The sequence below is a fragment of the Ochotona curzoniae genome, unplaced genomic scaffold (assembly GCF_017591425.1).
Source record: "Ochotona curzoniae isolate NIBS_2020 unplaced genomic scaffold, NIBS_Ocur_1.0 scaffold_4506, whole genome shotgun sequence".
NCBI lineage: Eukaryota > Metazoa > Chordata > Mammalia > Lagomorpha > Ochotonidae > Ochotona > Ochotona curzoniae.
Window position 1 is genome coordinate 16,958,666 of NW_024467119.1, and position 27,722 is coordinate 16,986,387.

General features: G+C 38.9%; 1 protein-coding gene across 1 annotated transcript in view; it reads left to right on the forward strand.

The window, feature by feature from the left end:
- Positions 1-27,722, forward strand: part of SLC4A4 (solute carrier family 4 member 4) — a 331,827-nt gene that overhangs the window by 298,463 nt on the left and 5,642 nt on the right. Inside the window, exons 20-24 of the mRNA XM_040966902.1 lie at positions 13,051-13,229; positions 14,319-14,391; positions 20,846-20,914; positions 23,319-23,492; positions 25,527-25,688. Of these exons, the coding sequence (XP_040822836.1) occupies positions 13,051-13,229; positions 14,319-14,391; positions 20,846-20,914; positions 23,319-23,492; positions 25,527-25,688 (657 nt within the window). The remainder of the gene's footprint in view (positions 1-13,050; positions 13,230-14,318; positions 14,392-20,845; positions 20,915-23,318; positions 23,493-25,526; positions 25,689-27,722) is intronic.

A 27,722-nucleotide genomic window follows, 5' to 3' on the forward strand; every position in this document is an offset into this window, starting at 1 on the left:
ATTATATGTAGTTCTCTACTTTGCCACAGTCATCATATATCTGATTTTAATGTGCTAAGTGTCCTTAAAGCAGACATGGCAATTGAAGATTTAACAAAGCCTCCTGAGTACCTCATCTCTTAAATCAACTCAGATTTTTTATTGATCTTTTCTGCTCAAACAACTGCCTAAATTGGTCTTATTTGTAGAGTGCGGTGTGCACAATGTGTAATGATTAAATATTGGTAATTAGTATTTCCATTTCCTTAAATATTCATCATTTCTTTCTGTCAGAAAGCTTGAAAGTTTTTTTTCTTAAAGGTTATTTAGACAGCACTGGGGTATATGTGTTAATAGACATTCACATTTTTTTGTCTTCAGTATTTGTCTTAGTATGTTGTAGACCATAAGTATGCATCAATATAATTAATTTTACATATTTTAGACTTTTTACAAAAAATCGGTTATTAACTTTGCCATGAGTCTGCAGAAAATGATTTTGTGGCCTGGCAATTCTTTCAATAGAACTGTTTAAAATGTTCTTACTTTACATAATGTTTTCCCAGCTCATGGATTTCAAAAGTACTATTTGGTGAAGTGAGATAGGAATAATAAGACTAACAAGCGCTGTACTTCAGTGGTGCTTACCATGAGTCTAACCATGTTCTGAGCACTTTGTATTACATTATATGAGTATTCATTGACTTCTCACATTGAGGGTTCCATCCAAATGCGTTGGGATTAGCCATCTAGAAGGAGAGGAAAGAATGAGAATGGTGCTCAGTAGGACAGGTGTGAGAAAAATCCAGGAGATGCGGAGAAGTGGTGAATGATAGAAACCCAAGTTGGGCAGAGGAAAAGGGGAAATGAGAAAGATTCTGATAAGCCATCTAAGTAAGGAAGACTGGCTAGTTATGAATCATGGTGAGAAAGGTGAAATCCCATGTTGATAACATGTGGAGAAGAAGATTAAAAGCTTTGGTCACAGAAGGGATGATTAGATTTGGAGAATTTAGGAGAAAGAACCTGGGAGAGACAAAGTAACCAGTTCCTGAAATGTACTGGGGATGTTGTTCTTCAGAATATGGAAGTTTGGATATTGTTGAGTCCAGGGTGTTGAAAATAACATCCTCTTCAATATGGATGTCTAGGAGATGGTGCAGAGTGTGGTTGAGAGAAACACTGTGGAACTGATACTGAGATCATGAAAGGTACATTTACTTGTCCTGAAGTTAGCACGTGTTGCTATGTGGAAAGGCAGCATGGAGTATAATCTGAACTTCAGCAGAAGGCAACTCATGTAAGCATGAGTGATGAGTGCTCACACCTACGACAGGGTGTTAGAGGAACAGACTTCAACTGAAGAATAAACATGCCTTGCACATCACTGGTGCAACAGGAAAACACTGGGTTTCAGGAGTTACTGTGTTGCTTTGAGATAGTCTTAATCATAAAGTTGTTGTTTAACTGTTGATATATTTTATGCCTTGTTTCCCAGCTGAACTGTAAGTTCATATTTCACGCATTCATTGAATGCCTTAGGGTTCCTGGTTCTATATTTTACATCTTATACTTTTTCAAAGGCATTTTTGTATGAGCAATTAATAAGCAGGATTAAGACAACAATTCTTTCTTCTCATCTTAGTTTTTGTTGCTCAGGATTTTGTTCCTATATGTTTGCTGTTACTTAGGAAAATTGACTACACAAAGTGAGTAAACCAGTGTTAGCCTACTATAATCCTTGGGTTTCAAAAACTTTAAGGATCTGGCGTGCCCTTGCACAATTAGATGAATCTAGTTAGTGAAAATTCTCTCACAAAGCACTTGAAGAAAGGATTCTGGATGTCTTCATCAGAAACAAATGCTAAATTTCTGAGATGAGAGAGATAATTTTTATCATGATTGGACATTACACACGTATACATGTCTAGAAACAGCATAGTACTCCATATATATGTTTAATTTTAAAATATTTATTTATTTTTGTTGCAAAGGCAAATTACAGAGAGAAGGAGACAGAAAGATCTTCAGTTTGCTGGTCCACTCCCCAAATGATAGCAATGGCCAGAGCTGAGATGATCCAAAGCAACGAGCCAGGGGCTTCTTGTGGGTCTCCCATGCCAATACAGGGTTCGAAGGACACTGGACCATCCTCGACTGCTTTCCAACACCACAAGCAGGGAGCTGGATGGGCAGTGGAACAGCCAGGAAATGAACCAGTGCCCATTAGCCCTTGAGACATTATGTGTCAGCAAAACTACCACAAAAAATTTTAAAAATCATTAAGCTAAAAGTTAGCAAAGTCCATGACATCGTGTTTTACCTTAATATCCAGTTGTTACAGATTAGGGGTATGACAGAAATGGCATCTAGTGTGGAATGGATTCATGTGTGTGTACACATTATCAGTGCCCTGTTTTTTGGGGGAAAATTGCTTCAATTGTTGAGTCTTGCAAAAAATTAAAACTTTAAGAGTTTAAATGCTATTTACTGGAAGTACAGATATTCCACGTAATTTCCTAAAGTTTTTGTAGAATAAAAAGAACATCTGGTAGATGGCAATTATACATGTAGCCATTTGTCTAATGATTTAATTTTTCATAGTAGAAAATATAATTCTGAACTGCTTATGTGATGTTTTCCTACAGTTTGAAAGATAACACTGACATTTTCATCCATTTTGGATCAAGGACGAACACATCTGTGGGCCTGCAGTTTTGAGCATGCTTTCAGTATCACTGGGCTGGCTGCATCATTTATTAGCTGCTTATTTTTCTCAAAAATATTTGATTACTGTTTTTGGCCTTTTGTCATTCCACATCAATTTTGGGAGAAGTTTTGGTATTAAGTCTTCATTTGACATATCTATCTATTTAGTTAGTCTTTGTTCAGGATCTGTGTGCTGGGTCATGTAAGCTCTTGCATACATTTGCAATTATATGTAACTTTATTTGTTGGTATTTGTTCAAGTTTTGGGTTCTTATTCTGAGAAAATCTGTAACACCTATTGATCTTGTAACTGATATTCTTACCAAACTTGTTAAGCTTCATATACTTCCATAGATTATTTTGATGTTTTTTTCTAGTGTAATTTCATATTGTTTATGAATAATTTACAGTTTCATTTCTTCTTTTCCATTCTTATGGTCTTTGCTTATGTTCTTGTTCCTTGTGTCACTTAGGACATGAACTACAATATTGAATAGAAATGGCAATCAGACATCCTATCTTGATTGCTAAGTACATCAAAACTCATGTGTATTTTATGTTTTTAGTGGGTTAAACTTTGTGTGCTTTGCTTTGTATAGTGATTTTGCCTTTTCACTTGCCTCTTACATTTTTCCCGACACAGATTTTTTAAAAGTTCTCACTTACTTCATTACAATCTGTGCTTTTAACTAAAGTGTACAATCTATTTCAGTTGATTATTTCAATATTTATATTGAAGACTTGTGGTGGTTTTTTACTTATTGCTTTCTGTTTATCTCAGTTTCTCTATATACTTTCTTCTTTATCATCCTTCTTTTTGTCTCTTAGACTCTCTCAGCTTTGTTTCTTATTTCCTTTCTTCTGCTCGCTCCTTTTCTTCTCTATTAGTCTAGAAGTTGGGTGATTTATTTATTTTTGAGCAGTTTTGATACACTTGTTTTAGTGTGCCAGGTTAAGTTCTAAGTAATTTACCCTTGAATATTGCTAAAGATCATGTAATATTTTAATTTTGGTATTTTTCCACATTTATCTCTATCTTGATTTTTAAATCCAATTAATTAGACTTGTTAGGTATTTTTAGAAATATTCACACATTTACTAATTTTTCTCTTTTCATAGCTTTCCTTTTGGGATGTTTTATTTATTTCCCTTACTTAGAATTTGCTTATCAGGCTTTTGAAGTTTCCTCCCATAAGAATCTTTGGGTGATAACTCTCATTTTTGTTAGCCTGAAGATATTTTTGTCTCTTCCTCATTGGGAAAGGTAATTTCTCTGTGTATATAGTTTTAGATTGGAGGATATTTTCTTTTGCACACAAAAGCTATTTTCCATTAATTCTGTCTTCCATAAAATACACTCTTAGTATCATTGTCATTACTTTATAAATTTGTCTTTTCCTTTCAGTTGTTTTATGTTCCTTTTTGTTTCTATTTTGTAGCTTTACTACAATTTATATAAAAACATAGGCTGTTTATTATAAATTGGAATTAGTGGCTTTCCTGAAATGAAGATTAGTATCTCTCAACAATTATAGAATCTTGTAAACATTTAACCTATTCAAATGCTAATACATGCTTCTGGAATTGCAACAAACATATATGCTCCTACATTATGCTTCATTTCTGCCAGGTTGATTTTTTTCTTATAAAAATATGTTTTATTCTTTGCTCTCCGTAATACAGTTTGCATTTTTTCTGAGCTTTCTCACTGCTGATTCAATCTTTTTTAAAACTTTATTATAGTGACAAGCCAGGTCATTGAATTTTTCCTTTCAGTAATTGTACTTTCTTACTTTTAAAGCTGCTTTGTTATTCTTTCCCAAATATTTCTTATTTACTTTGACAATCTCTCATTTTTTTTATTATTTTGAATACATTCTTCTTTACATATTTACTGTCTTTGAAAGTTGGATTCTCAATTTTATTTTCTTGACTGGTCGGTATTCCATTTTCTTTGTTCCTCATTTATTTAGTACTTCTGTTTAGGAAAGTGACATAATAGTCCTATGTATATATTTCAATATCTGTGTTTGATTTATAGTGTTCCAGAGGGAAAAAAAAATTGCTTCTTTGGAATTATGCGAGAGCCTTACCAACTCCAAAAACACTTTGTGTTTACTCATTCCTATGAAAAATCACTTATTATTGAAAATTTCAGACTATGTCAAAGAAGAGAAAATGCTGTAATCCTAGATATTTATTGTGGAGCCTTAACAGTTACCAACTGTTGAGCAATATAACACTTCAACTCCCCTATTGTTATTCTTTTTCTGTGATGTCTTGAAGGAAGTCTGGACCGCATTCCATATTACATAGAGAATGCGCTTTCCTGAGGATAAAGTCTCTTTTTTAAAATGTTACCACACTACCATTATCAGTGTAAAAGAAGTTAACAAAATTCTTTAATATAATAACAGAGAGTTAATTTTAAATTTATAGTAGTGTCATAAATCAGAGCCAGGGTTGTAGCACAGTTTATTCATTTGGCATCTCATATGAGCTCCAGTTGGAATCTTGGCTACTCTGTTCCCAACTCAACTTCCTGCTCATGCACCTTAGACAGCAGTGAAAGGTGGCACAAGTGTTGGGCCCTTGCCTACCATGTGGGAGACGTGGAGGAGGTTTCAGGCTGCTGACGTGGCTCAGCCCAAGGCACTGTGGCTTTTGGTGAGTGACCCAATGGATGAAAGATTTATATTTCTCTGTAACTTTACCTTTCCAATATTTAAATAGGCCTTTAAAAAAAAGTCATAAATTTCACAGACTCAAATTATGCGGAGCATTTTTAAAGCAGAATTTGAGTCAAATAAACACATTATCATCTTAAATCTGTCCATAAATGTTCAACCTATACTTTTTCATCAATTTGTCCATATTTGTTTCTTTGTTTCCCGTTATAACTTATTTGTTGAGGACGATCAAGCTGTTTGTTGTGTTTACCTTCTGATATATAATATACCGCTCCACGATGAAACAATAGAAAAGGAGGTTGTTATCATCTCTCATCTTGCTTCAGGTTCAGGCAGACAGGTCCGGCTTGAGGTCTCCTCCAGCAGTTGTAGACAGAAGGTAGCTGCAGCTGAGACCATCTCAAGAGCCAGGTGGGCTGCTTGCTCAGGTGCATCAGGGACTCCCAGGCCTTTGGTGCTTAACTCCTTGATATCCCTTGGTCTGTCTTTGTATCTTTCTGTGTTACACACACACACACAAACACACAGACAGAAAGAGAAAAAGAGAAAGTATAGATAAGATAGATGCTTTGCATTTGTGTGTGTAAATAATATGTACATTTATATATACTTTTGTATATTCATATGACTCAATCTATTTATAAATGTATTCACTCTGCACATATGGGAATCCGTCACTCCTTTTTTCTTTTCCTCCCTCCCCATAGTATCTCCTCCTCCAGGGCTTTTCCATGTAGCTTAAGCTTCTCACAGCATGCTAGTGTCACCTTGTTTGCACTGGTTAAGTGACAGCTGACTTGTGAGAATGAAGAAGTGGAGACATGAAGTAAGAATGAAGTAGGCATGCCACTCACAGGGTTTGCTTCTCCATCTCAGCGGTGACATGGGATTAGTTACAGGGGCAGACTCCATTTCAGTGGGTGAGCCAAGAATTCACCTTTTGATGAGGGACTGGCAAAATCACATTGCTGAAAATTATCTGAAATTGGTGTTTCCCAGCAATTTTGGGGGAAAATATGTTATATTTTTACTGAACATTTGCCATAATATTGATCTTGGTTATTGCTTCCCTGAGGTGGTGTTCTTTTCTGTTCTGTTCCTTTTAAACTGATGGGGAAAACCAGGTCCACAGGCCTTACAAGGCCCATGAATTCACTGGGTCTGGCTTTGCCAGGGCAACCTCAGGCAAGACTTGAAATTCAGAACTTCTCTAGCAGGCTAATTTTTATGTCAATAATCTTGTGTGACCTATAAGTGATCTTATAAATATTTAAATTGCCGTAGACATTTTTTTAAAAGTTCTCTTTCATTGCATTGGATCTAGAAGCTTGATAAGGTATGGATTGTCTTGGTCCACCTATCCATCTCAGTTTTAGGAAAGGGCTGGCCAAGACCAAGGTCATTTTAAACTCCATAATTTGGATGCAAGACCACAGAAGTAATGTGACTTCCTCCCCAAATCCAGCTAGGGATGTCGATGGGGGATCTTCAGTCCCTTCACGGCTAAGACGGAGACAGAGCTATGTCTTCTGCGGCATCTCCATGTTTATATATATTTTTCTCGTTGGCTGAGTGTGTAGCATTGAGAAGATCCTAGGGTTACTTCTGCTGGTGTCCTCCCTCTCTTCGCCTTGGCCTGTAACCTTAGGCTTGGTCTCTTTTCCTGGAGTCCAGATGGCTGTTCTAATTCGGGCCTTAAGCTCCCAGGCTTGCCAGTGTCCCCAGGGCTCTCCCAGGCTGCAGGGCTTGCTTCTGTCATTTTGTTCCCTCTGGATGCCATTACTTTTGTCCTTTTCTTGCTCTTACTTTCTGGCGGGTAAACTATGATAGTTTGGAAAATATATTTTTCTGTATTTTACTGAGAACTTTTAGTTGTGTTTTCTTGAGAGAGATTTTCTTATCTGTTGAGTTTACCAAAGTAGATGTGGGCATTGACCAGTACATGATGATTCTGACAAAACTCAAAGTTTAATTTTAACCTATGGTTGCACAAATTTTTATGTATCTTTGGAAGCAAATGCCTTTTCATTTTTGCTGACTTCTGCATGGATAAAATTCAAAAATTAAAATCTGATAACATTAGGGCTGATAAAACATAAAAAACTTTTAATCTCTTATTCCTCATGGAAAACATTAGGAAATCCATTTACATCAGTATTTTTCTGCAGAAAGAAGTCCAGTGTGTTCAAAGTAAGCTCTCATCACCTCGGGATGGCTTATTTGGAACCATTCTTTTTCATAGTGATAGTTATGGGATAAGTGCTATTCTTTCACACAAATCTGATCATGCTGCTGTGAATCAAAAGCTCTTTACTATGGAAATAGTTCTGTTCGCATTTTTTCAAGAAAGGAAAGCTACGGAATGTGAAAATAAAGATTCTGTCTTCTCTCGTAAAGGACCGAGTGATTCCAAAGCGGAACCTGAAACAGTAAGAGAGATGCAGACACTGGGATATTAAAGGCAGCATGATTTTTAGGTGACATTTGTGTTGGCTGAGTGTCAGGTGGCTCTCTCTGTCTGGCCCACCTTTCCACTCTGATGAACAGCTCTGAATTGATGGAGGAACACCCAGCGGCTTGGCTGTTGGGAGCCATCATCTTGGTTAGCGTATCCATCCTGTCCTTGCAGAATGCCCAAAGCAGGTGGCGTGATCAAGGTCATGACCTCTCCCAGATTATTCCTCGAGCCACTGACGGAAGCTGAGCTTTACACTGTGTAAAGCCAGAAATGATTGTCCAGAAGGAGGAGATTCAGGAGTTATAGGTTGAGTGTACGAAGCAGTAATCATTTAGGATGGTATTGGAAAATAGGTGTTAAGTGGTTGTGGCAACTTTCTGTGATATCTTTTGTGGTAAAACCCTTATTTTTTTCTTCTTAATTTAGTAAGTCCCAAAACCCTACCTCACCTTGCCTTTGTTTTTATCTTTCTTATTCTACTTTCATAACCCTAGTTCCAGTCTTCTTATTTATTGAATTAATGAATTCATTATTTTATTAATTGCTGTTTGATGCATTTAATATTTTATTTTAAAACATTATTAAATTGCTACATTAATGATTCGTGGATTAGTAATTGATCTTGCTTTATCCCAAGAGAAATAATTTTTTAAAAAGGACCATTCTTATATGTCAATCTTACATTTTTAGTTTTTTTTTCCCCTTGCAATCTATTTATCTGTTTGTCTGTATTTAGAAAGAGTTATATTGTCAGAGAGAGGGAGAGACCAAGAGTTCTTCCATCTGCTGATTCACTCCCAAGGTGGCCAAGAGGCTCAGGCCAGGCCAGGTCAAAGCTAGGAGCCAGGAACCAAGATCTTAATCTGGACCACCTGGCTGGTGGCAGGGGCTTGAGCATCCGGGCCATTTTTGGCTACTTTCCCAGGGTGTTAGCAGAGAGCTGGAGGGGGAATCCTAGACTGAACTGGCACCCATATAAGAAGCCTGTGCTGTAGGTGGTGGCTTTATCTGCTATGCCACAGTCTGGTTCTCTAGCCCTGTGTTTTTAAACCTTCACACTTAATATAATTTATATTGTTTCTGTTAGTGCAAATACTTCAAATGTTTGTAGGCAAAGGAGAATGAAAAGGAATATTTATTTTGATAAAAAAATTTGAATCCACTTAAACTTTTGTTATAATATTTTCCATAAACTTATTGAAGACCCGTCATATGCAATGATTTCAGAATTTTCTGCAAGAAAATACTTGCCTTCGGATTCAATTTTCTACAAACTTTTCAAAGTTCCCTCATATTGGCCACACTCTATATTCTATGATATATACATTGTACCCCTTTTGTTGGACTGAAATGTTTTCAGCTCTCATGACCCACCACCTTTCCATGTGGTAGACTCAGCCATCCTGAATGATTTCTTTGCCTTTGACTGTCTGGTCCCCAGGGCTGCTGTCACACCTGTGAGAGGAGTGATAATGAAAACCAGGAACCTCTTCTCCAGTTCTCACAGTGCAGGCTTGTTTTGCTCCAAACCCTGCTTAGATGTCAGCTCCGCAGGAAGTGCAGGAGATTTCGAGGATTTACTCTAAACGGAAACACTTCTTCTCTGTACTTTCCAGAATCTTCTGTAAACTTCTTGAATCTCTGTTTAGACAGCGTTCTAATGTTTGTGGACTGAATGAGTCAGTTCGAGTGAGCCACATGGTCTGAGGTGCTGTACATCCTGGCTATCAGACCAACCAGTTCTCTGTAGCATGAGGGGTGGGAGGACTCCAAATGTATGTGTTTGTCCCATGACACTTGTCTGTTTGCCCTCTTCATGGGCCAGTGTATCAGAAGTAAACTTGGGACTACTGGGCTCGCCTTTTTCTTTGGTCGATTTTTATTCCTATGGATTCACCCCTATGTCCTGTACTCTGTCTGGACTCATATTAAAAACACAATTTCAGAAGAAAATAATTTCACTTCCTACCTTTGTATTTAACATAATTTGCAATGTCTTTTGGGTTTTTTATTCATGAAAGTGATGACTTTTTTGAACTCTAAGTCTTGTGACATTGCAAATGTAACACCACGAATGAAGCAGAGCTGATAATGTGTTAGAAGGGTGTTCCTACCAGTCCAGAAGGCTCCAAATGTTACTGAGACAGTGGCAGTTACACCGAAATGTAAAATATGAGTGACAGCTATGTGAACCTCAGTGGGAAGAATGTACCAGGCTGGCAGAGGAATCACTGTGTGTGTTCAGGCGTGGGGAGGCACTAACCTGGGGGGAATGAGTGTGGATGCAGCGGGTGAGGGTTGCGACTGAAGAAGGACCTTGAGGTAGACCAGGTGCAGCCTGTGGTTCACGTTGATGCTTTACCTTTCTTCCTAAGAACATTGAAAAGTCTCAATATGGTTAAAGAGAAGTCTTTCAGAAGGGAGAATTTCAAGGAGCAAAGAGTAAGAGTAATTGTATGTTAAAATCATTTTATTTCAGAATTTGTGTTTATTCTGGTGGTTATACATAGTAACCCATATAGGCTATCTCAAGTCTTCATTCTACCCCGTTAGCAGTATGAGGCTGCTTTGCTCACTTTTGGATTTATTTTAGTAGGAATAAGTCAAGAAGGGCTAAGATGGCTTAAGGTACTCTGTGGGGTGTGAGTGTGTGTGTGTGTGTGTAAAAAGGCAGAGAAAAAAACTTTTTCCCACAACAGTTGTCCTTCAACCTGTTGATCATACCAGTGTGGACATACTTAAATTATTATCTCTCTCTCTTTTTTTTTTTTTTTTGGTCTCAAGATTTGAGGATCTTGCCATAAATGACTATACTGCTATCTTTAACATGGGCCTGAGTGACTTACTCTAAACAGGGCTTGAAACTGATGTTCTCCCTTCTTCAGCCCAAAATATTTGTCATTTCTACCAATTGATAAGGCTTTACATTTTTTTATACAGCTCACTGAGAGTTTATAATTGCCAATCAGGAGAAACAGATAATATACAATGAATTTTAAAGATAGTATGATCAGTCCTAGGAAAGGGGGAAGAAGCAAAATAAAATGCCAAAGAACATAAAGGCAGAGATGGAATACAATTTGAGTCATTTATCTCACTTAGGCTGAGGCAGCTAAAACTGCCAGAAAAGGTGAACTCTTCTTAAGTCCTAAGGATGGACAGAATAGATCCAAAGGAGACGAGCAGGAAGAGGAGAGGTTATTCCAAGCAAAAGTGGCTAAGTGGGTTAAGACACAAAAGGCACTAGTGAGTGAGACACATTGCAAGGACTGTACATGCTTCAATGGTGCAACACGTTACAAGGATTGCGTGTGATTAAATGGTGGTAGTTTAGAATTCAGACGGGAGATGTGGGAGATGAAGCTGCAGATGTGAATGGAATCAGATCATGGATGACTTACAGGAGGATCGTAAGACATTCGCACAGGCAGTAGGGAGCAGCTCAGGTTGGCTTTGCTGTAAAGTCAGACTGTGACTGCTTCTTGCCATCTGCACTGCCACTGCTTTTGTTCTCACCATCACAGTTTCTTGAATGAATTTTGGCAATGGATTCCTATCTGGTGCTAGTAATCATGACCCTTCCAACTTGCTCCTAACGCAAGTCAGAATGTTTGGAACTTAAGCAAATCATGTCATCTTTCCATTTAAACTCTTGGTTTCCCATCATGTCATTCACCCAAAGATTCTTAGTTTTTCTTAACGCTTACTGCTACTAATGATCGTATGCCATTTGATTACTTGTAGTGATTTTTTCACCTCCTTCTGTAGATGGGAAACTCCATTTAGGTTGGTATTTTTGTCTATTTTATTTTCAGTAGTGTCCCCAGACACAAAAACCATACCTCACACTAAGTTGGGAGTCAGCAACTGTTAAATCAGTGCCTGTGATCCCAGCTTAATCATCTGATTAATCAGTTTAATCACTTCATTATTGCAATTTATTTCAACTTCTCCAGCCCATCCTTTTCTTTCCCCTATCTGTTCTGTGGATTTGGACTTGAGCATTCCTGAAATGGACTGGTTTTGTTTAAAAATGTGTATGTATGTGTATATATATTAATCTGTTTGTATCCCAACTAGATCTTTGTTCTCAGTCAACCCCAGACTAAGTGAAAACATGCTTTTCTTGTCGGCTCCCTTCGCCTGCATTCGGGTCTCAGGGAATGAAATGAGAGCCCTGTGTGCAAGCTGGTTGTGGAACTTGGCATTTCAGTGAGAGGAGAGGGGTGTTCTGATGAACTGTAACAGGAGCTGAGGATAGCCGGCACTGGGGATCTGTTATAAATCATGGTTTTGCAGGCAACCCCTCCCTTCCCTTGGGTTGATCACACTCTGGCACTGAGCGTTGCTGCCTCCATGCTGTGCAAATGGAGCGCTCTGTTTTCTCAGGCTCCGTGGGGGTGTGAAGCATTTGATTCCTTCATCAATAAGAGCAGAGAAATAGAACCAGAGAATAACACTGTGGACACATTTAACAATATTTATTTAATGAGTAAAAGAGCCAGGTCTTTTGTTACCTTGTCTACACTTCCCGTCAGTAAATATTATGGTGTCCATTGGGTTGTGTTTGATATCAGCCTATTGTGATGAGGTTTAATCACACTAATGATGATAGGAAAGAGGTGGTTAAAAGGTTACTTACATATACTATGAAAGGTCATAAACAGTTTCTGTACCTTCTGAAGGTTGCTGCTGAACTTTTGGTCTGCAAATGCTGCGTAGCTTCTGGGTCAAGCGCGGCCCCTGCTTTTATGGTGTTGATCACATGTTATTGTTGAGACAGCTATTATCACTGTTTATTGATATGGTAACTATGACTACCATTCAGGTCACTACAAGATGTTCTACCTGTTATTCTTTGCATAGTCTCACTAGCCCCAAGGTAGTCACCTTCAATGTTTTCATTATGCTGCTGACAAAACTGAATGCAGAGAGGTTAATGAACAATAAGTAAGTCAGAATTGAACCTGTGCTTTAAATCCAAGTGAAACAATTGTTCAGAGCCATAGGCGAGGGGGAATCTCCTGTGGCAACCGGAGGAGGTTTTCTTGCTAGGGGGAAGAGTGTGCAGAATCTAAGATCCATCGGGAAACGTAACCCTCTCCTAGAGTTCTTTATCCAGCAGTTGAGTCCATTTCTTTTGGTTATTTTACCATGCGCATAAAAGAGTGGCTAGCTCATGTGAGCGTTCGGCTTTGTTCTCTCTTCCTGCAGAAAGGAGCTGGGTATCACCTGGATCTCTTTTGGGTGGCTGTCCTCATGGTGGTGTGCTCCTTCATGGGTCTCCCGTGGTACGTGGCTGCCACCGTCATCTCGATTGCTCACATCGACAGCTTGAAAATGGAGACGGAGACTTCTGCACCTGGAGAACAACCCAAGTTTCTAGGCGTGAGGTGTGTTAGAGCAAAACATATTGTGCACTCATTCAGGTGTCAATCACAAGGAAATTGGCAGATTCTGAGGAGAGAGAGCTGATGACAACTGCTTTGGCCTTATAATTGTGGATTATGTTTTCGTCAGAAAGAATGTTTCCAATAATTTGTTTGAGTTCAATTATTATGGTAATGTAAATTTTCCTTGATGAACAATAGACTAAATGATGCAGCATAAAAATACAAGTGGGTTATTCGTTTTCTTCAGCTTGCAGGTGATTCTGGCACTACAGTACTTAGTCTATTATAATCATATATCATGGCTCCAAACGGTTGAGTCTGCATAAAAATTTTGAAGATTTGATGAAGGGAAAGGAATTCTTGTTTTTAGCTCATTCTATTACCTTAAAAGCATTGGGAATGGTTTTAACCCGAAATATGCGTGGCTACCAAGGGCGATAGTGAAGGACCTTTATACTTAGTTGAGTACTTTCTATAGCAGAGCCTGCTTCTAAGTGCATGGAGTGGAGCATTTCGCCCAAAGAACCCTCATTCCCATGCCATAACAGCAGGGATTCTTTCTTCAGGGGTACAGGATGGGTGTTGGATGTGAATCCTATTTGTCACAAACAAAAAATACTATTGTTGTAATAGACCTGGGAATTAAATTGATGTGACATATTGCACTCATGAAATTTCCCTGAACTGTTTGTTAAGGATGAAATGGGACAAGGTAGTGTCTGTCTCCTATGTAAGAAAGTTTAATTACACAACAGGACAAGTTGTTTAGGAAATAAGAGCTTCAGGAGGCCAGTGACTGATGAACCAAAGCAAAATGAGTTTTATTCTAAAAGGAGCAAAATGATTTAGCATTTACCCTTTTCTTGATGAGTTAAATCACAGATTGCAATGCCTTTATGACTTTTCATATTTATTTTCATTTGATATGCTGTTCTTCTGGAGATATTAATTGTATGATATAAACACCTTTGCTGTTTTAGTCAAACATTGGTTTGGTCAACAAATGGTCTTCTTTTTGTTACAGTGAAAAGATGAGAACATGTTTATGAGAACAAGGGGTAGACTGGTAATCTTTTGGTTTGGTTTCAGGGAACAAAGAGTGACTGGAACACTGGTGTTTATCCTCACTGGCCTGTCAGTCTTTATGGCTCCCATCTTGAAGGTAAATATGAGAAGCACTCCCTACTTCCTCCTCTGAACAGTGACAGATAACTGGATGTGTGAAGGGTGGAATTCCTTCTCAAATACTCACATGAGTCTCACCAGTTCTAGAACACACTGAAGCAGAGGTCAGGCAGAACAGATAAATGACCAAATGAACAGATAAATGAACAGATGAATTTTCAAGGTTTATGATTAATGAGAACAGCAGTTTCATATAGTTCGATCTTATGATTTCTCTACACACATACGATTTTGTGTTCTCTTTGGCCTTCATGCATCTTTCCATCCAGTTCCCTCCAATTACTTGCAATGACATCGTACCTCCCTAGTTTCGTTATACTGTTGAAAAACACAGTGATTTCAGGTGTTCATGTTCAAACTTTTCTTCTGCTCTTAATTATCTTAGTGTTTCTATTTAATTTGGACCAGTAAGCCTAAGGGTCAACAAAGGGAGGTTAGAGTAAAACTGCTAATTTGTAATCTGAAAGCTTTAGAAGCAAATCTTGAAGAAGAAAGATAGGTGATTTAAGAAGTTAGGAGTCACTGCATAGGTTTGAATGGTGGGAGAGCTCTCTGTATAGATGGGAATACTATTTAGAAGTAGAAATGGAGTTGGAGGTGAAAGCAAGCACATAGGGAGACTTTAAAAGTTCATGGAAAAGGTGTATTATAAGCTTGCAATGAAGGAATCTCAACTGAACTTGAACTGTGGTTATGCAGCAAGGTGGAGGAACCCACTATGGCGGGAGGGGTATGGGAGAGGTGGGGGGAATCCCCAGTGCCTATAAAACTGTATCACATAATATAATGTTAATAACAACAAAAAAGGTGTATTATAAGAGATTTCAAAAAATGTCACCTGAGTAAGCATGTTTTTACTATTTTTCCATGAGAATTTGAAGTCCCCCTGTATAACTGTGCCTGGAGTTTGCAGTTGCCCTTGCTGATCGACATTTCACTTTTCCAATTATATAAACACTGCTAGCCAATGATTGATCGTTTGTATCATAAGCTTTGGGAAATGCTGCACGACTATAGATATAAGAGTCATGAACAACTGCTCTTAACACTCTGCATCCAAAGTTTTCTCTGAAAATTCTTGTGAAGCATTTCTGATTTTAAAGTAGTTAAGATGCCCATTTAATTAGCCAAATAATAGCATACTTTCTTAGAGAATTCAAACAGTATAGAAGTGCAGAGAATGAAATTCAAAACCCATGTATTTCTCTCAGATGAACAGATTTTATATGCATTGTCAATAAAAAATAGTCTGTGTCACGTGAAACTCTAACAGGCGTTGTGGGTAGGATGACTGGGCTTTCAGTGTATTCAGACTAGAGCATATGTTATGTACAAAGCAGTTGGATAAATAAGTAAAATAATTAATTATTATGTCTTTGTCCTGGGTTTCCATGATGTCGGCTCCCTGGATTTGTTGATTTGTTGAACATCCTAATCCACAAAAATCAAGTATGTTCAATAGCTGTGTGTGTGGCTGGGGGAGGTGTTGAGGTGTTGTACTACAAACTGGCTGGAGTTCTGGAGAATCAGTCAGTTCTATAATCATATATAATTCCAAGGGGACACAGAGAATAGATAAAAATTGCTATTTTTTAGGAAGAGATGCAATACTCCCATTTTAACATCTCTTTCTGCTTCGTCTCCCTGTGCCCAAATATGGTTACAGAGAAATTAAAGCTGAACTCACACTTGTTCTTTGCAGTAACTGTTTTCTGCTCCTGGTCTATACACACTTTAGTGTCCACAGGAAAACATTTGAAGACAAAGGAAGACGATAGGGAGATGATAATAATTGGTGAACAGGACCTGGCTTTTCTTTGCCCTCCCCTAGGTAACAATGGGTTTCCACTCATCCTCTTTCAGTTGCCAGGTCCCATGATTGTGCCTCTGTCACCCAGCAACTGGGTTAACCCACATAGTCAATGTTAGAACCAGCAAAACAGCAGACGTGGATGCTTAAGCAAGTGAAATTATTTTGTTAACATGTTTCCAGGATGTTGTAGAAAACTAACACTAGCAAGAAGACTCAAGCTTTGGCAACTGAGATTTCTGACTTGAAAAAGTTAGGCTGTGCCCTCTGTTCAGGAGTCACAGCTCCTGATGAAGTCAGAGTTTCAAGTTGTTTGCAACTTCTCAGTGTGGCAATTTGCTAAGTTTGAAAAGTCAACACAGAAAAGAGCAGAGGTTAAGGATACAGCTTAACTAAAACTAAAGCACTGGCTAAGTAGAACTCACAGTCAATCATTAACCTGAGAATTCACACAGAAAGCAGTGCCAGGGGTTAGCTGGGAGGAAGGAACCATTCCCCTGTGTGCGCCATGCCTGTGTGTTAAAAGAAACAGGTGTCAGCTTGAGAGTGGGTTCACTGAAAGGACTGCCTTTGAGAGGCAGATCAAATGAAAGTAATCTAGAGAAATGCGTGACTTTGACTTCTTGAAAACGAGTTGACTGCACACTTCCCCTGCCCAAGTCCTGATAGTCCTTGCAAGTTTAACGGTCTCAGATGATCCTAGTCATTTTGTCTCTGGCATTAATCAGTTCAGGTAGCTGTTCCCGTTGCCTACTTAACGCAAGCTGACTTTGAACATGAAGTTTATGACCCTTGTTTTGATCTTCTGGTCGAAATTTGTCTTTTATGTAGCGGAATGTGAGGAATGATAGTGTACAAGCTTTCAGTTCACGAGGATACCCCTTGACCCGCAGCAGCCACATCACACAGGCTTCAAAGCCTTGGGTCTCACCACTGATCCAGGACGACATTGCTGGGAAGCCAGAACAGCCGGCTTCCCAGGCTGGCTCAGTGCTGCTTGCAGCGGAAACCTTGCCCGTTATGATAGCATTCTGTGTGGAGGGAAATTAGGGGAGACTCAAGAACAGAAAAAAAAAAGATGAAAGGCGGTTCCTTGCCTCTGCTTTTTTCATTTCTTTTTTCCTGGCAAGCCTAAAGAAATAAATACCAAGCAAAGTTCACTGCTACTTCTGTTGCCTTTGCTTGGATTAGTTTCTCTTTAACCCGAGGAGTGGCCACAAAGTGGCTTTCCAATTTGTTTAGTATTCTGCAGTGTGGAGGGCAGCCTTTCATTTGTACTGGGCAAATGTGATGGAGTTCCTGCCTTATGTCACATATTCTGTAAAGCAACAGGGAAACAAAGAGAAATGATGTTAGTGCTGATTGATAACCAATGACCCCATTGGCTGAGTCTGGCTTTAGTTTAAGGGTGCCACTCTGATTTTTTTTTTTAATTTAGTCCTCTAGTGACCCCATCAAAAAGTGCTAATAAGCATCAACATTTTGCAGATAAGAAATTGTGACTAACTTACCAGGTCACATAGAGTCTTTCAGTGTTAGTGTCAGAAGCCAGCATTTGGACTCTAAGAGTACCAGTGTCAAAGCTGACTTGGTAAGCCCTATGGCCTTGCAGCCTTTAAAGCACAGTCCTTGCCCACTGAGAACTGGCACACTTTGATTTCTCACAAGATGGTCTTCCCCAGCTTCTTTGATCCACTTTCTGGATGGAAATGTTGCATTTTACCAAACGCTTCTTCAGACCCCAGTCTGACTTGTTCAGTGACTAGGGACCAGATTGCAAATCCACAGCTTCCTTCTCGGCTTACAGTTTTAAGGCATAAGAGTTTAGCCTAAGAAGTTACTGGCATGTCCCTGAAGATGACTCTTTCAGCTGAAAAGGCCATAGAGTAGAGATTGGAGCAAGCCCAGGCTTTGCGTCTGAGCTTCCCAACCATCTATATGACCTGTATTTTCTGTCATGCTCTGCACAACCATTAAGGTCCTCAAGAGAGTTGTGCTTGGAAATTACAGACTACTTGCCCATCAAGGTACCCATGACATTGGTACATCAGTGCCATACACATCCTTTACTGAGTAGATGCTATTACCTAGGCTCTGAGTGGGATGGTTTGAGCTGTCTAGTCCTGATCATAGCCACTTGCTGGATGAGAATGCTAAGGAAAAGACAAGAATTTTTTTCAGGATTGTATTACAGGTAGAGCTGGGTCTCTGTGGTTTCTATAGTCATGCTCTTAGTTAGGATCTAATTAGATTACACACACACACACACACACACAGGCCATTCTTCTAGTGCTGTCACTCCTGTGTTGGACTACAAGTTCCTCTGAGTATTATGTTTACCCTGTTTACATGGTAAGTTCTGAGAGTATTCTAATACTTTGTGATATCAAAGACAGGTATAGTGAACAGCAATAGAAGTACTTTATCTAGGATTTGAAACTTCTGGTAACATGATCTGATGTGTTAGTTCTTGCTTTGATTTCATCTTAGTTGGTTGCAAGATCGATTACCTTTTTCTTTTTTAATGTCATAATACTGATTCAAAACTCATTCTCTCCATTCTTTTTTGAAGTTTCGGTTGTGATGAGTTAAGGATTGGCCCTTTGATTCAATTATGAGCCAAATTCAGTTTCCAAAATCCTCCAAACCAGCAACTATCAAGTTTCACTGAGGTTTTTGGGAGGTTCTTTTATTGAAGTTTTGTAGTGTGATAAAGAAATTCACTAGTTTAATCAGATACTTGAATTACATTGCAGTTGACCCAACATTAACTTAATAGATTTCTTTTTGCCCTGTTTCTTTTGCGATGATGAATAACTTTTTATAAACATCTTCATATTTAAGTTGTTATCCCACCAACACTCCAAGCCATTTTGTGTTCGTGTTAGCATAGAGTTAGTGATATTTGTTCTCATAAATTCATAGCAGGTAGCGCTGAGCATCAGAGCACAGGTGCCCTTTTCTTTGTCATTAGAACCCCAAAGTCTGCTGAGGGTGCGGAGAATGCTTGGAAGGGATCCTTTGGCGTGTCTTTCAAGTTAGAAGAATGCTGTACTCAGATCAAAAAGTAAGTCCTGAGGGAAGTTCAGCTAGTGTCTCAGGAATGAACTATGCCTCTTTTCCTCTCTTGCAACTGCTTTTTTTTTTTTTTTTGGCCCCTCAATGAAAATGAAATGACAGGGAAGAAAGTGATGAGTAATGAGGAACACGAAAGGTGTTTATGAAGTAAGTCAGGACTGTGAAGTGGTCCTTCTCATTACCTTGTTGCTTTGGTGCATTTCAAGGAGGAGTTGTAAGGAGACCAGCACACGTGGGATGAAAGCCTGAGGCAGCTCTCTGGTGGCTTGGACGTGGTGTGTTCACCTCTGTGTGGTGGCAGCTGGGTATTACACCTGCTCCCTTTGCACAGTGCTGGCTTTCAGACCCCAGACCAGTCATTCTGTGCTGTTCTGTTTCGTTTGAGTTCAGAGTCAAAATGAAATATATGGAAGTTATTATTCTCTTCTAAAATGAGCAGCTGGTGTTTTATACACACAGGTAGATTTATTCCATGTGCATCTTACTATTTCCCGGGCTAACAGACAACAATTGGAGACAGTTGTGACACATTTTGGAGTTTATGCATTCTTGAACAGTAGCCACAGGGATTCAGATACACCTGTACATCTTAGGCAGTTTCAAAGAGACTGATAGAAATTGTTCTGCGCTTACTACATGCGCTGACTCTTTGCACAGGTCGCCGAAGCCGTCCTGCGTGTGGAGGTGACAGTGGCCTCGGTAGAATTGGCCTTCTTTGACTTGCGGATTTTGTTTCTCAACTTTGAAAATCCTGAAATCGGTTGAACTCTTTTTCACCATCTAGGATGGACAACCTTTGTTGTCCAAACAGAAGAAATCACAAAAACAGAATTATAGAATATTTCCTTGGTTTCCTCATTCTTAGGTTTAAACAGCTAGGAAATAGATAAGCTTTAGCACATCATACTAGAACGTCTCATTGTTAACATGCCTTGTGTTAATGAATGTAAACTCTGTTTTTGCGGTTCATTCATGGAGTGTGAAAGTTTAGTTTTAAAAGATGTGTGTTAAACCGGAAGGATAAGTAATTGCTTCCAGATGCTCCAAGCAGTTGGTCCTTTTAGTGTTCCTAAGAAGGAGAATGGGGTGGTGGTTTGATGGCTGTTTCATTGAAAGAGGCATTTGTATACCACACTAATAGACCATTCAGCAGAAATTAGTAAGAGGAAAGTCAAGAAACAATTGTGAAAGGAACCTGATACTGAAGGGTGAGCCCTCCGCTACCCCTGCTTCTACCCCACCATCCACAAAGCATCTGGTTTGCAGGGTCACACCTTTTAAGGAGAAAAGAAAACAGGAAATTCCCTCCTTGTATTTCAAAAGCCGTTATTGCTAAGGTGTTTTTTGCTGGTTTTATGAGACAAGCATCAAGTGAAAATGACAAATCTCCCCAGCCCCTTCATGTACTTCTAGCACAAAGAGTGTGGAAAGCGCAGTGCCTAGAGGATCAGTGGTGGCTGCAGCCTTTAGTTCCAGCTATAGCCTCCATTGACACGGTGACGTCATCGTTTTTAATCTGCATCCCATTCTGTTTTCTTCCTAGTTTATCCCCATGCCTGTCCTCTATGGTGTGTTCCTGTACATGGGGGTGGCATCCCTTAATGGTGTGCAGGTAAGGTCTCCACTGCCATCGAAGTAGGAGTGGTTTTGTTTTTCCTGGTAGCAGATTAGTAGATCTTCAAAAGAAAAGTACCAGTCCTCAACTGCTGGCTTCTTAAAAAGCATATTGTGTTTTCTCAGGATTCACCTGCTTTCCATTTCTGACTTCTGTCAACAATGTCAGTTGGTGTTAGCAAATGTTCTCATGCCTACCCATTTTCAAAAGCAGGAGGGTAGAAGTCATTTGACCTGGAAAGCAAGAGAGCTGTAATCCTATAATCTTTCTTTTCCTTCTTCCCACCCATCCCCCACTCTGTCTCTGTCCCTTTTTATCTTGCTAAGGACAGTTAACCCTTTTGGGCGTTCTCCAGATAACATCAGGTAGCCTTTATTCTTTGCCTTAGTCCAGATTAAGGACAGGATTTTCTCTCTTGATTTACTTTTCACATGGCTGTTAGTATCTGGGAAAAGTTCCATAGCAATAAAAGAATAAAGCTATTATGATTTACATTCCACTTTTGTCAAAAACATCAGCTCTCCATAACTTTGGCAAAAATTGAACCCTGCCTTTAAAAAAAACAATCATTAGGGAAAACCTTGTAAGACACTCTGTCTTTGCATTGACAGTTAATTTGATCAGCACCAGGAAGCTGGAAGTACGGCTGCTGCTTTCTGGCACCTCCTTAATTGCAGCCTCATTTAGCACTTAGCAATGTTTTAATGGGAAAAGACTGCATGTTCTGTGAACATCCTAAGGATTTATTTGAGCCCCTTCAAAATAGTCTTTGCTTTCATTTATTGCGTTTAGATTAACTCCCTCTTAGAGTCAGATAGAGCTGGGCAAGTGGCCAGACCCCCAGAGAAAAGATGACTTTATGTCCCCTGGTTAGGGTCACTGAAAAGAAGTGTTCATGATTTGTCAAAATACAAAAACAAAAAAGGTGATTCTCCAAGGACTGGAATAGATGAATGTGAACGTGAGGTTACTTGTTACTCTGAAATTTCCAGAAGTATAAATTGGTAATAGCAGTTTTTTTTTTATCTATCACCAAAAATATTGTTTATTCTGATAAACATTTGAAACTAAAATGGCACCAAACTAATAGTTTTCACTTTTGTTTGCCCTTAGTGAGTTCAGTTCAGATCAAAAGTTGGGTTTTGTATATTCAGCAAGCTTTGAGATGGTTGGAACTCAGATTATGTTTATTAAATTAAAAGGAGAATAATAACCAACCACATCACCAGGATGGGGAGGACAGCATGCTGCTGGGACAGCACGTGAATTTCCTGTATTTTGCAGTGCTGTTGTCCCTAACATTGGGTTCTCTTTTCCTAAATGTGCTCTTGACTCTTCCATTTTTAAGGCTTTTTTTTTTTGCAACATTTGGTTTGCCAGAAAATTTTGTAACCGAATCGATAGAACTAGGTGCCCCCATCAAAAGGCAAACTAGCTATAGAGGAGGAGGGGAGGGAAGAAAAAACAAAAACCCTTTAAGTAGGAAATGGCCTCAGAGAAGACGGAGAGCATCTCCTTTACTCTTCTCTTTTCCCTCCATAAAGAAAGTAGTGCTACTTTTTCAGAGTCTTATCACAAACTCTTCAATTGGAAAGCTACCTGCTAAGCAGCTTTGTGTAACAGAGCCGCTGTGATGGGTTCTTAAATATCATTCCATGTATCAGCATCATCAATGGCAACTCAGCAGTTGTTCTTTGAAGCATAGCACCTGTCACATAAATGCTCAATCTTCATTTGAATACCTCTTTATGTAGTATGACTGTGTGCTAGCCTCTCTTTGATGGAAGTCTGTCTATACCTTCAAGTTCATTGTAACGTTAATGTAGCTGTTCTGTGAAAAGAAATGCTAATATATTGCTGAATGTACTAGTAGAGTTACGCCCTAGATAAATAATTAGCAGTTTATTAAAATGGCAGTGTATTCGTTGTTTTAAGTTTGGAATTTGCTTCATGTTCTGAAATAATTCAGAAATGTGTATGATGCATATTACAGTCTCCTCCTTTTTGGGGTAAGGTGAAACCGAGTAAGAGACAAGAATTAGACATCTGCCTTCAGGGTATCATTGCCAAAATGCACAGGATGCTCTCTCCCAACATTTGGATAATCAACTTGGAGAGGAGCGTATAGAATTTGTTCAGTACTTTGCTTTCAGTCCATGATGGCTAGTTCATCTCATAGCTAACCTGGGAAGTATTATTGAAAAGTTCAAAAATGACACAGGAAGACTTGACTGTGCTGGACTAAGCTTCCACACTCTGACAAGTACTTTGTCCTCCCAAAAGGACACTACGTCTCTACTTCATAAATGGTAGCTGATCAGGAGTTAATTAGGAATGGTGGGTATGACTGTGTGCACTTGAGTTAATGCATTCGGGACCCCCCCCCCCATTTCCTTTCTAGTTCATGGATCGTCTGAAGCTGCTTTTGATGCCCCTGAAACATCAGCCTGACTTTATCTACCTGCGTCACGTGCCCCTGCGCAGAGTCCACCTGTTCACCTTCCTGCAGGTGTTGTGTCTGGCCCTGCTCTGGATCCTCAAGTCGACTGTTGCTGCTATCATTTTCCCTGTCATGGTAGGAATCCCTTTTTCGGAACCCATACTGTAAGTTCCAGCCAAGGTCACGTGCTTATTAGGACATGGAAGACATCTTTCTTTGGTGTAGCTCCAGGTTTTGCTGGCTTTGAGCTCATCACTTGATCAGTCATAACCTAAGTTTGCTCAGGGTGTGGTAGTCTAGGATAAACCTTAGCCTCAGACGAACTGAGTTCAGATTCAGACGGTACTCATGTGAGTCAGGGAACCTTGTGCTGCCATTGGATCATTTGCAAAATGGTGAGGGCTTTGTGACTGTTGCTGTGTTAGTCACAAACATCAAGTGTACAGCAGAATGCCTGCCACGTGGCAGATGCTGGTGCCCATTAGTTGTGTTTTAAAAATACCGTTACACAGCAGAATGAATCTAAGTAAGAGCACAGGATGTTTCAGTTCCAACAGGAGAGGTGTTTAGTAACTTGTAAGAAATTGTCCAGTGCAAAAGACGAAAGTAGTGAGAAGCGCAACCTTGGGGGTCTTGTGGTTGGCAGTGGGCTAGGCCTGAGGGTAAGGCTGGACCCACTGTCTTCTGTAAGGTAAGCAACATTCTATGCTGTATCACAGGGAGAGAAGGGAAAAAGAAATGCAACATTTGGATCAGCTTTATTACTGGAATTACCTTGGAGCATAATCTGTATCTTGCAAGATAATATCAATATATCCAGGAATGCAGCCTCAGGGCTGTTGTCTGTATTCCACAGCTCTGGAAACTACACTTTATCCGTGTATCACATTTCATTTTTATAAAAATCCTCTTACTCTTAGTCAGGATTATATTTTATTCTTCTTTATATTTCTTATGTATAATGATCTTTTTTCCTAAGTGTAATCCCAAAAAAAGGTAAAAAAAAAAACAAAAGTCAGTGATTCATTCAGTACTTTTAATGGTCCATATTTCTCTTTCGCCCTGAAACTACATTAACTACTGCAAAACACCCTATATGAGAAAATTACTCCATTTTAGATAGTATTGTCTACCTACCTACTAGGTTTGCAAAAACCAGAACTGAAGGCAGAAGAGGACCAGTCTGTAGTCCATCCAAATCATATGACTTCATTGCTTGCACTAAATCATAATACAAATGTTTTAACTTTTTAAAGTGTTTTTATATTTTCAGAGGTTTTAGTGGGTCATAAAACAAGCCTGTTACACCAGTAAGGCAGCTGTTATTAATTTTTCCTGACGATAGAGAGCATGATAGACACACAGCATGATATAAAAATACCTGTTGTCTTTGAGGAAGAGCCAATCCTCCTGCCACTTGCTGTTTTGCAATTTTACTGTTGAAGAAAGGTGCCTCTCACATGCCTCCAGAAGTTGCTCTTCAACAGCAACCCCTAGAACCAAGATTTAGCGGTCAGACCATGGAAAGCCTTTTATTCTTCCTTTATTTGATCTGATAATTGTGGATAGCATAATGTGTCTGAGGTTCAAATTTTTCAAACACGGCATAAAAATAATAAATAAATGATGTAATACAGCTTCAGGGTTTATGCCAGCATCTGAGCCCATAGTAAGTAACTGCTTAATAGCAATGACTGCAGTAGACTAGTGAATGAACTAGGCTTTGTGTATTCAGACACAGCTGCATATTACAAAGATATTTCAGTGTGTTTTATGTTATACGGATCTTTTCGATATCCAAAAATATATACACTGTTTTAATTTTGAGTAACTATAAATTGACGCTTCTTTTTGCCTTTCAACTTTTAGTTATTTTTTTTTTTTTAAATCTGACCTGGAAGGAAATTATTTCAAAATAACCTTTTCCTGTGAAAATTCTAATTGAGTGTGATCGTGAAGTTCAGTGAACCCCCTCCTGGAAAAGTGAGTTCTCACTGAGAGTGGCCTGAAGAGTGGTCAGGGCCCACTCCCTCTGTGCCCGTGGAGCTGAGATGTGCTTTTGTAGGCCCCTGTTACCTGAATAGGTTCCTGCTGACTTCACAGCAACAATGTCGGCATGAAGTCATCTAATGTGATTTCCTTCATATGTTTCTATGTTTGTCCTTCCAGATCTTGGCCCTTGTAGCTGTCAGAAAAGGCATGGACTACCTCTTCTCCCAGCATGATCTCAGCTTCCTTGATGATGTCATTCCAGAAAAGGACAAGAAAAAGAAGGAGGATGAGAAGAAAAAGAAAAAGAAGAAGGGAAGTCTGGACAGCGATAATGATGATGTAAGGAACTTTGCAGAATTCCCAATAAAGCTAGTTAGAAAGACAGAAGTGAAACATGCACTGTTATTTTATTGCTCTAAGGAAGAAACACTGAGTTACAGAAAGTGTTTACCTGGCACTATGACAAATCACTCATCTCTCCTCCATTTATCATGTTGCTATCTTTTCTTACAGTTTTCTGAAGTCCTTCTATAATTGTTAGCATATTGATTATGACTTCTTAAGTGCTATAACATGTATCTGGCTTTCTGTTTATAATCCAGGGTTTGTGTTTGAGATGATAACTCAAGGTTGTCTTTATTTTATACCTAATGAGTATAGATGCCAGTGGTCACACCTCCTATGACCTATAAATCTGTTTGACTAGGCTCCCGACCTGAGTTCTGTGCTGTCATATTGCACCAGCATTATATTTATGCTAATATAATTTGAGTCTGCTTTTCTGTAACTCTTCAATAAAAAGGGAAGGGAACTGGAGTTTGGGGTCTTTCAATATAATTATTGTGGCCACTGTCATAGCCCAGATGGTCCTCTCACAATTGGATGATTAAATTAAGAAATCAAATTACTGCCCAGTGTTTTTCTTTAGGGGACTATTTTACAAAGACACAATGCTGCAGTAAGCCTGTGCAGTCATTGCTAGGAGACAACCTGGGATCTGCTTGTCTCCATCAGACCACACTCCTGCACACACACACACACACACACACACATGGACACAGACACTTTGTCCAGTAGCTTAGGAACAGCCTGTCCACTGTAATTTTCCTTGTAAAAATTGACTCTGGATTTGTCATAATGCCACAGAATATTTGGTGTGTCTCCTTCCCATTTTGAAATAGAAGTGTAAGTTTTCTTGTCTACTCTGTACTTGATAACTTGATTATACATATTTTATTCTTAATTGTCATAGCATCTCTTTAAAATATACATATCTGTTCCCATTTTACACATGAGAAGGTTTAGACTGAGAAATGCTGAATCATTTTAAAGTTTTCTAATTTATTGAGCTATGATTGACATATGAAAATTATGTCCTTATATTTAAGGTTTGCAGTGCTAATTTGTCTAGATATTGTTTCTGCAGCCCTGAGTGGTAAAGCTCTAACCCAGAGCTGTCTGCTGATTTCCAATGATAAGACTGTCAGACTGTGTTCTTTTTGTAGAACTTGGAAATAGTAGAGCCAAGGAAGGCAGCAGGCAGAATTAGATTTCAGATAAGTCAATGCAATATAAAAACACTAAATTTATGAAGCACATTTAGCTAAGGAGAAAAAGAATCGGAGGGAGCTTTTATAACTGTCATCATCCATCTCCAGGGAGGGCATGTGTATAGATTTTCTGTTTCCAATGATGACGGAAAGAGAGAGAATGTGTTTAAACTGAGGCAGAAAGTAGCATGCAGAATTAAGAATTGTTGTGCTCATGCAATGAATGAAAATTCAAATTCAAGACAAATATTTGGACCACACAGAAAGAAAGTTAGTTGTCTGATACATTAAGATCATCGAAGTAGAATTTAGCTTTGAGTTTTCAAAATAGATACCTTATTTGCATGGACACCTAACCTAAAATTAATTACATAGCCAGGAAGGAATAAAGTCATACTGCGAAATGCTCTTTTCTAAGAAAAAAATGATAAAATATTAATTTGGGGGAATGTTTTAAGTTTGCTGCTTTTGAAGCAAAAGCTGAGTCAAATAGTTGCCTGAGATCTTCCTTCAGACTTTAGATAATTTTCAACAAATGATGTCTTGTTTCAATAATGCTAATGTGCTATTTATCACTTTCAGTTCTGTATTTCCAGTGGATTTCTTGACAATAATGAGCAATATTTGTTTTTCTGTCTCCTCTTCTGCACCCACCTCCAATCCAAATAAACAAATAAATAATGAAGTATATCGCAACAGGCAATTTAGAGCACATCTGTACAGGGCATTCTATATGGTGAGCCTGTGACTGGGGGGCTCCACACTTAGGTCAGTTTGCTGATGGTCACCTAACCATCAGGTGGCGTGTGCCCCAGGACCACCG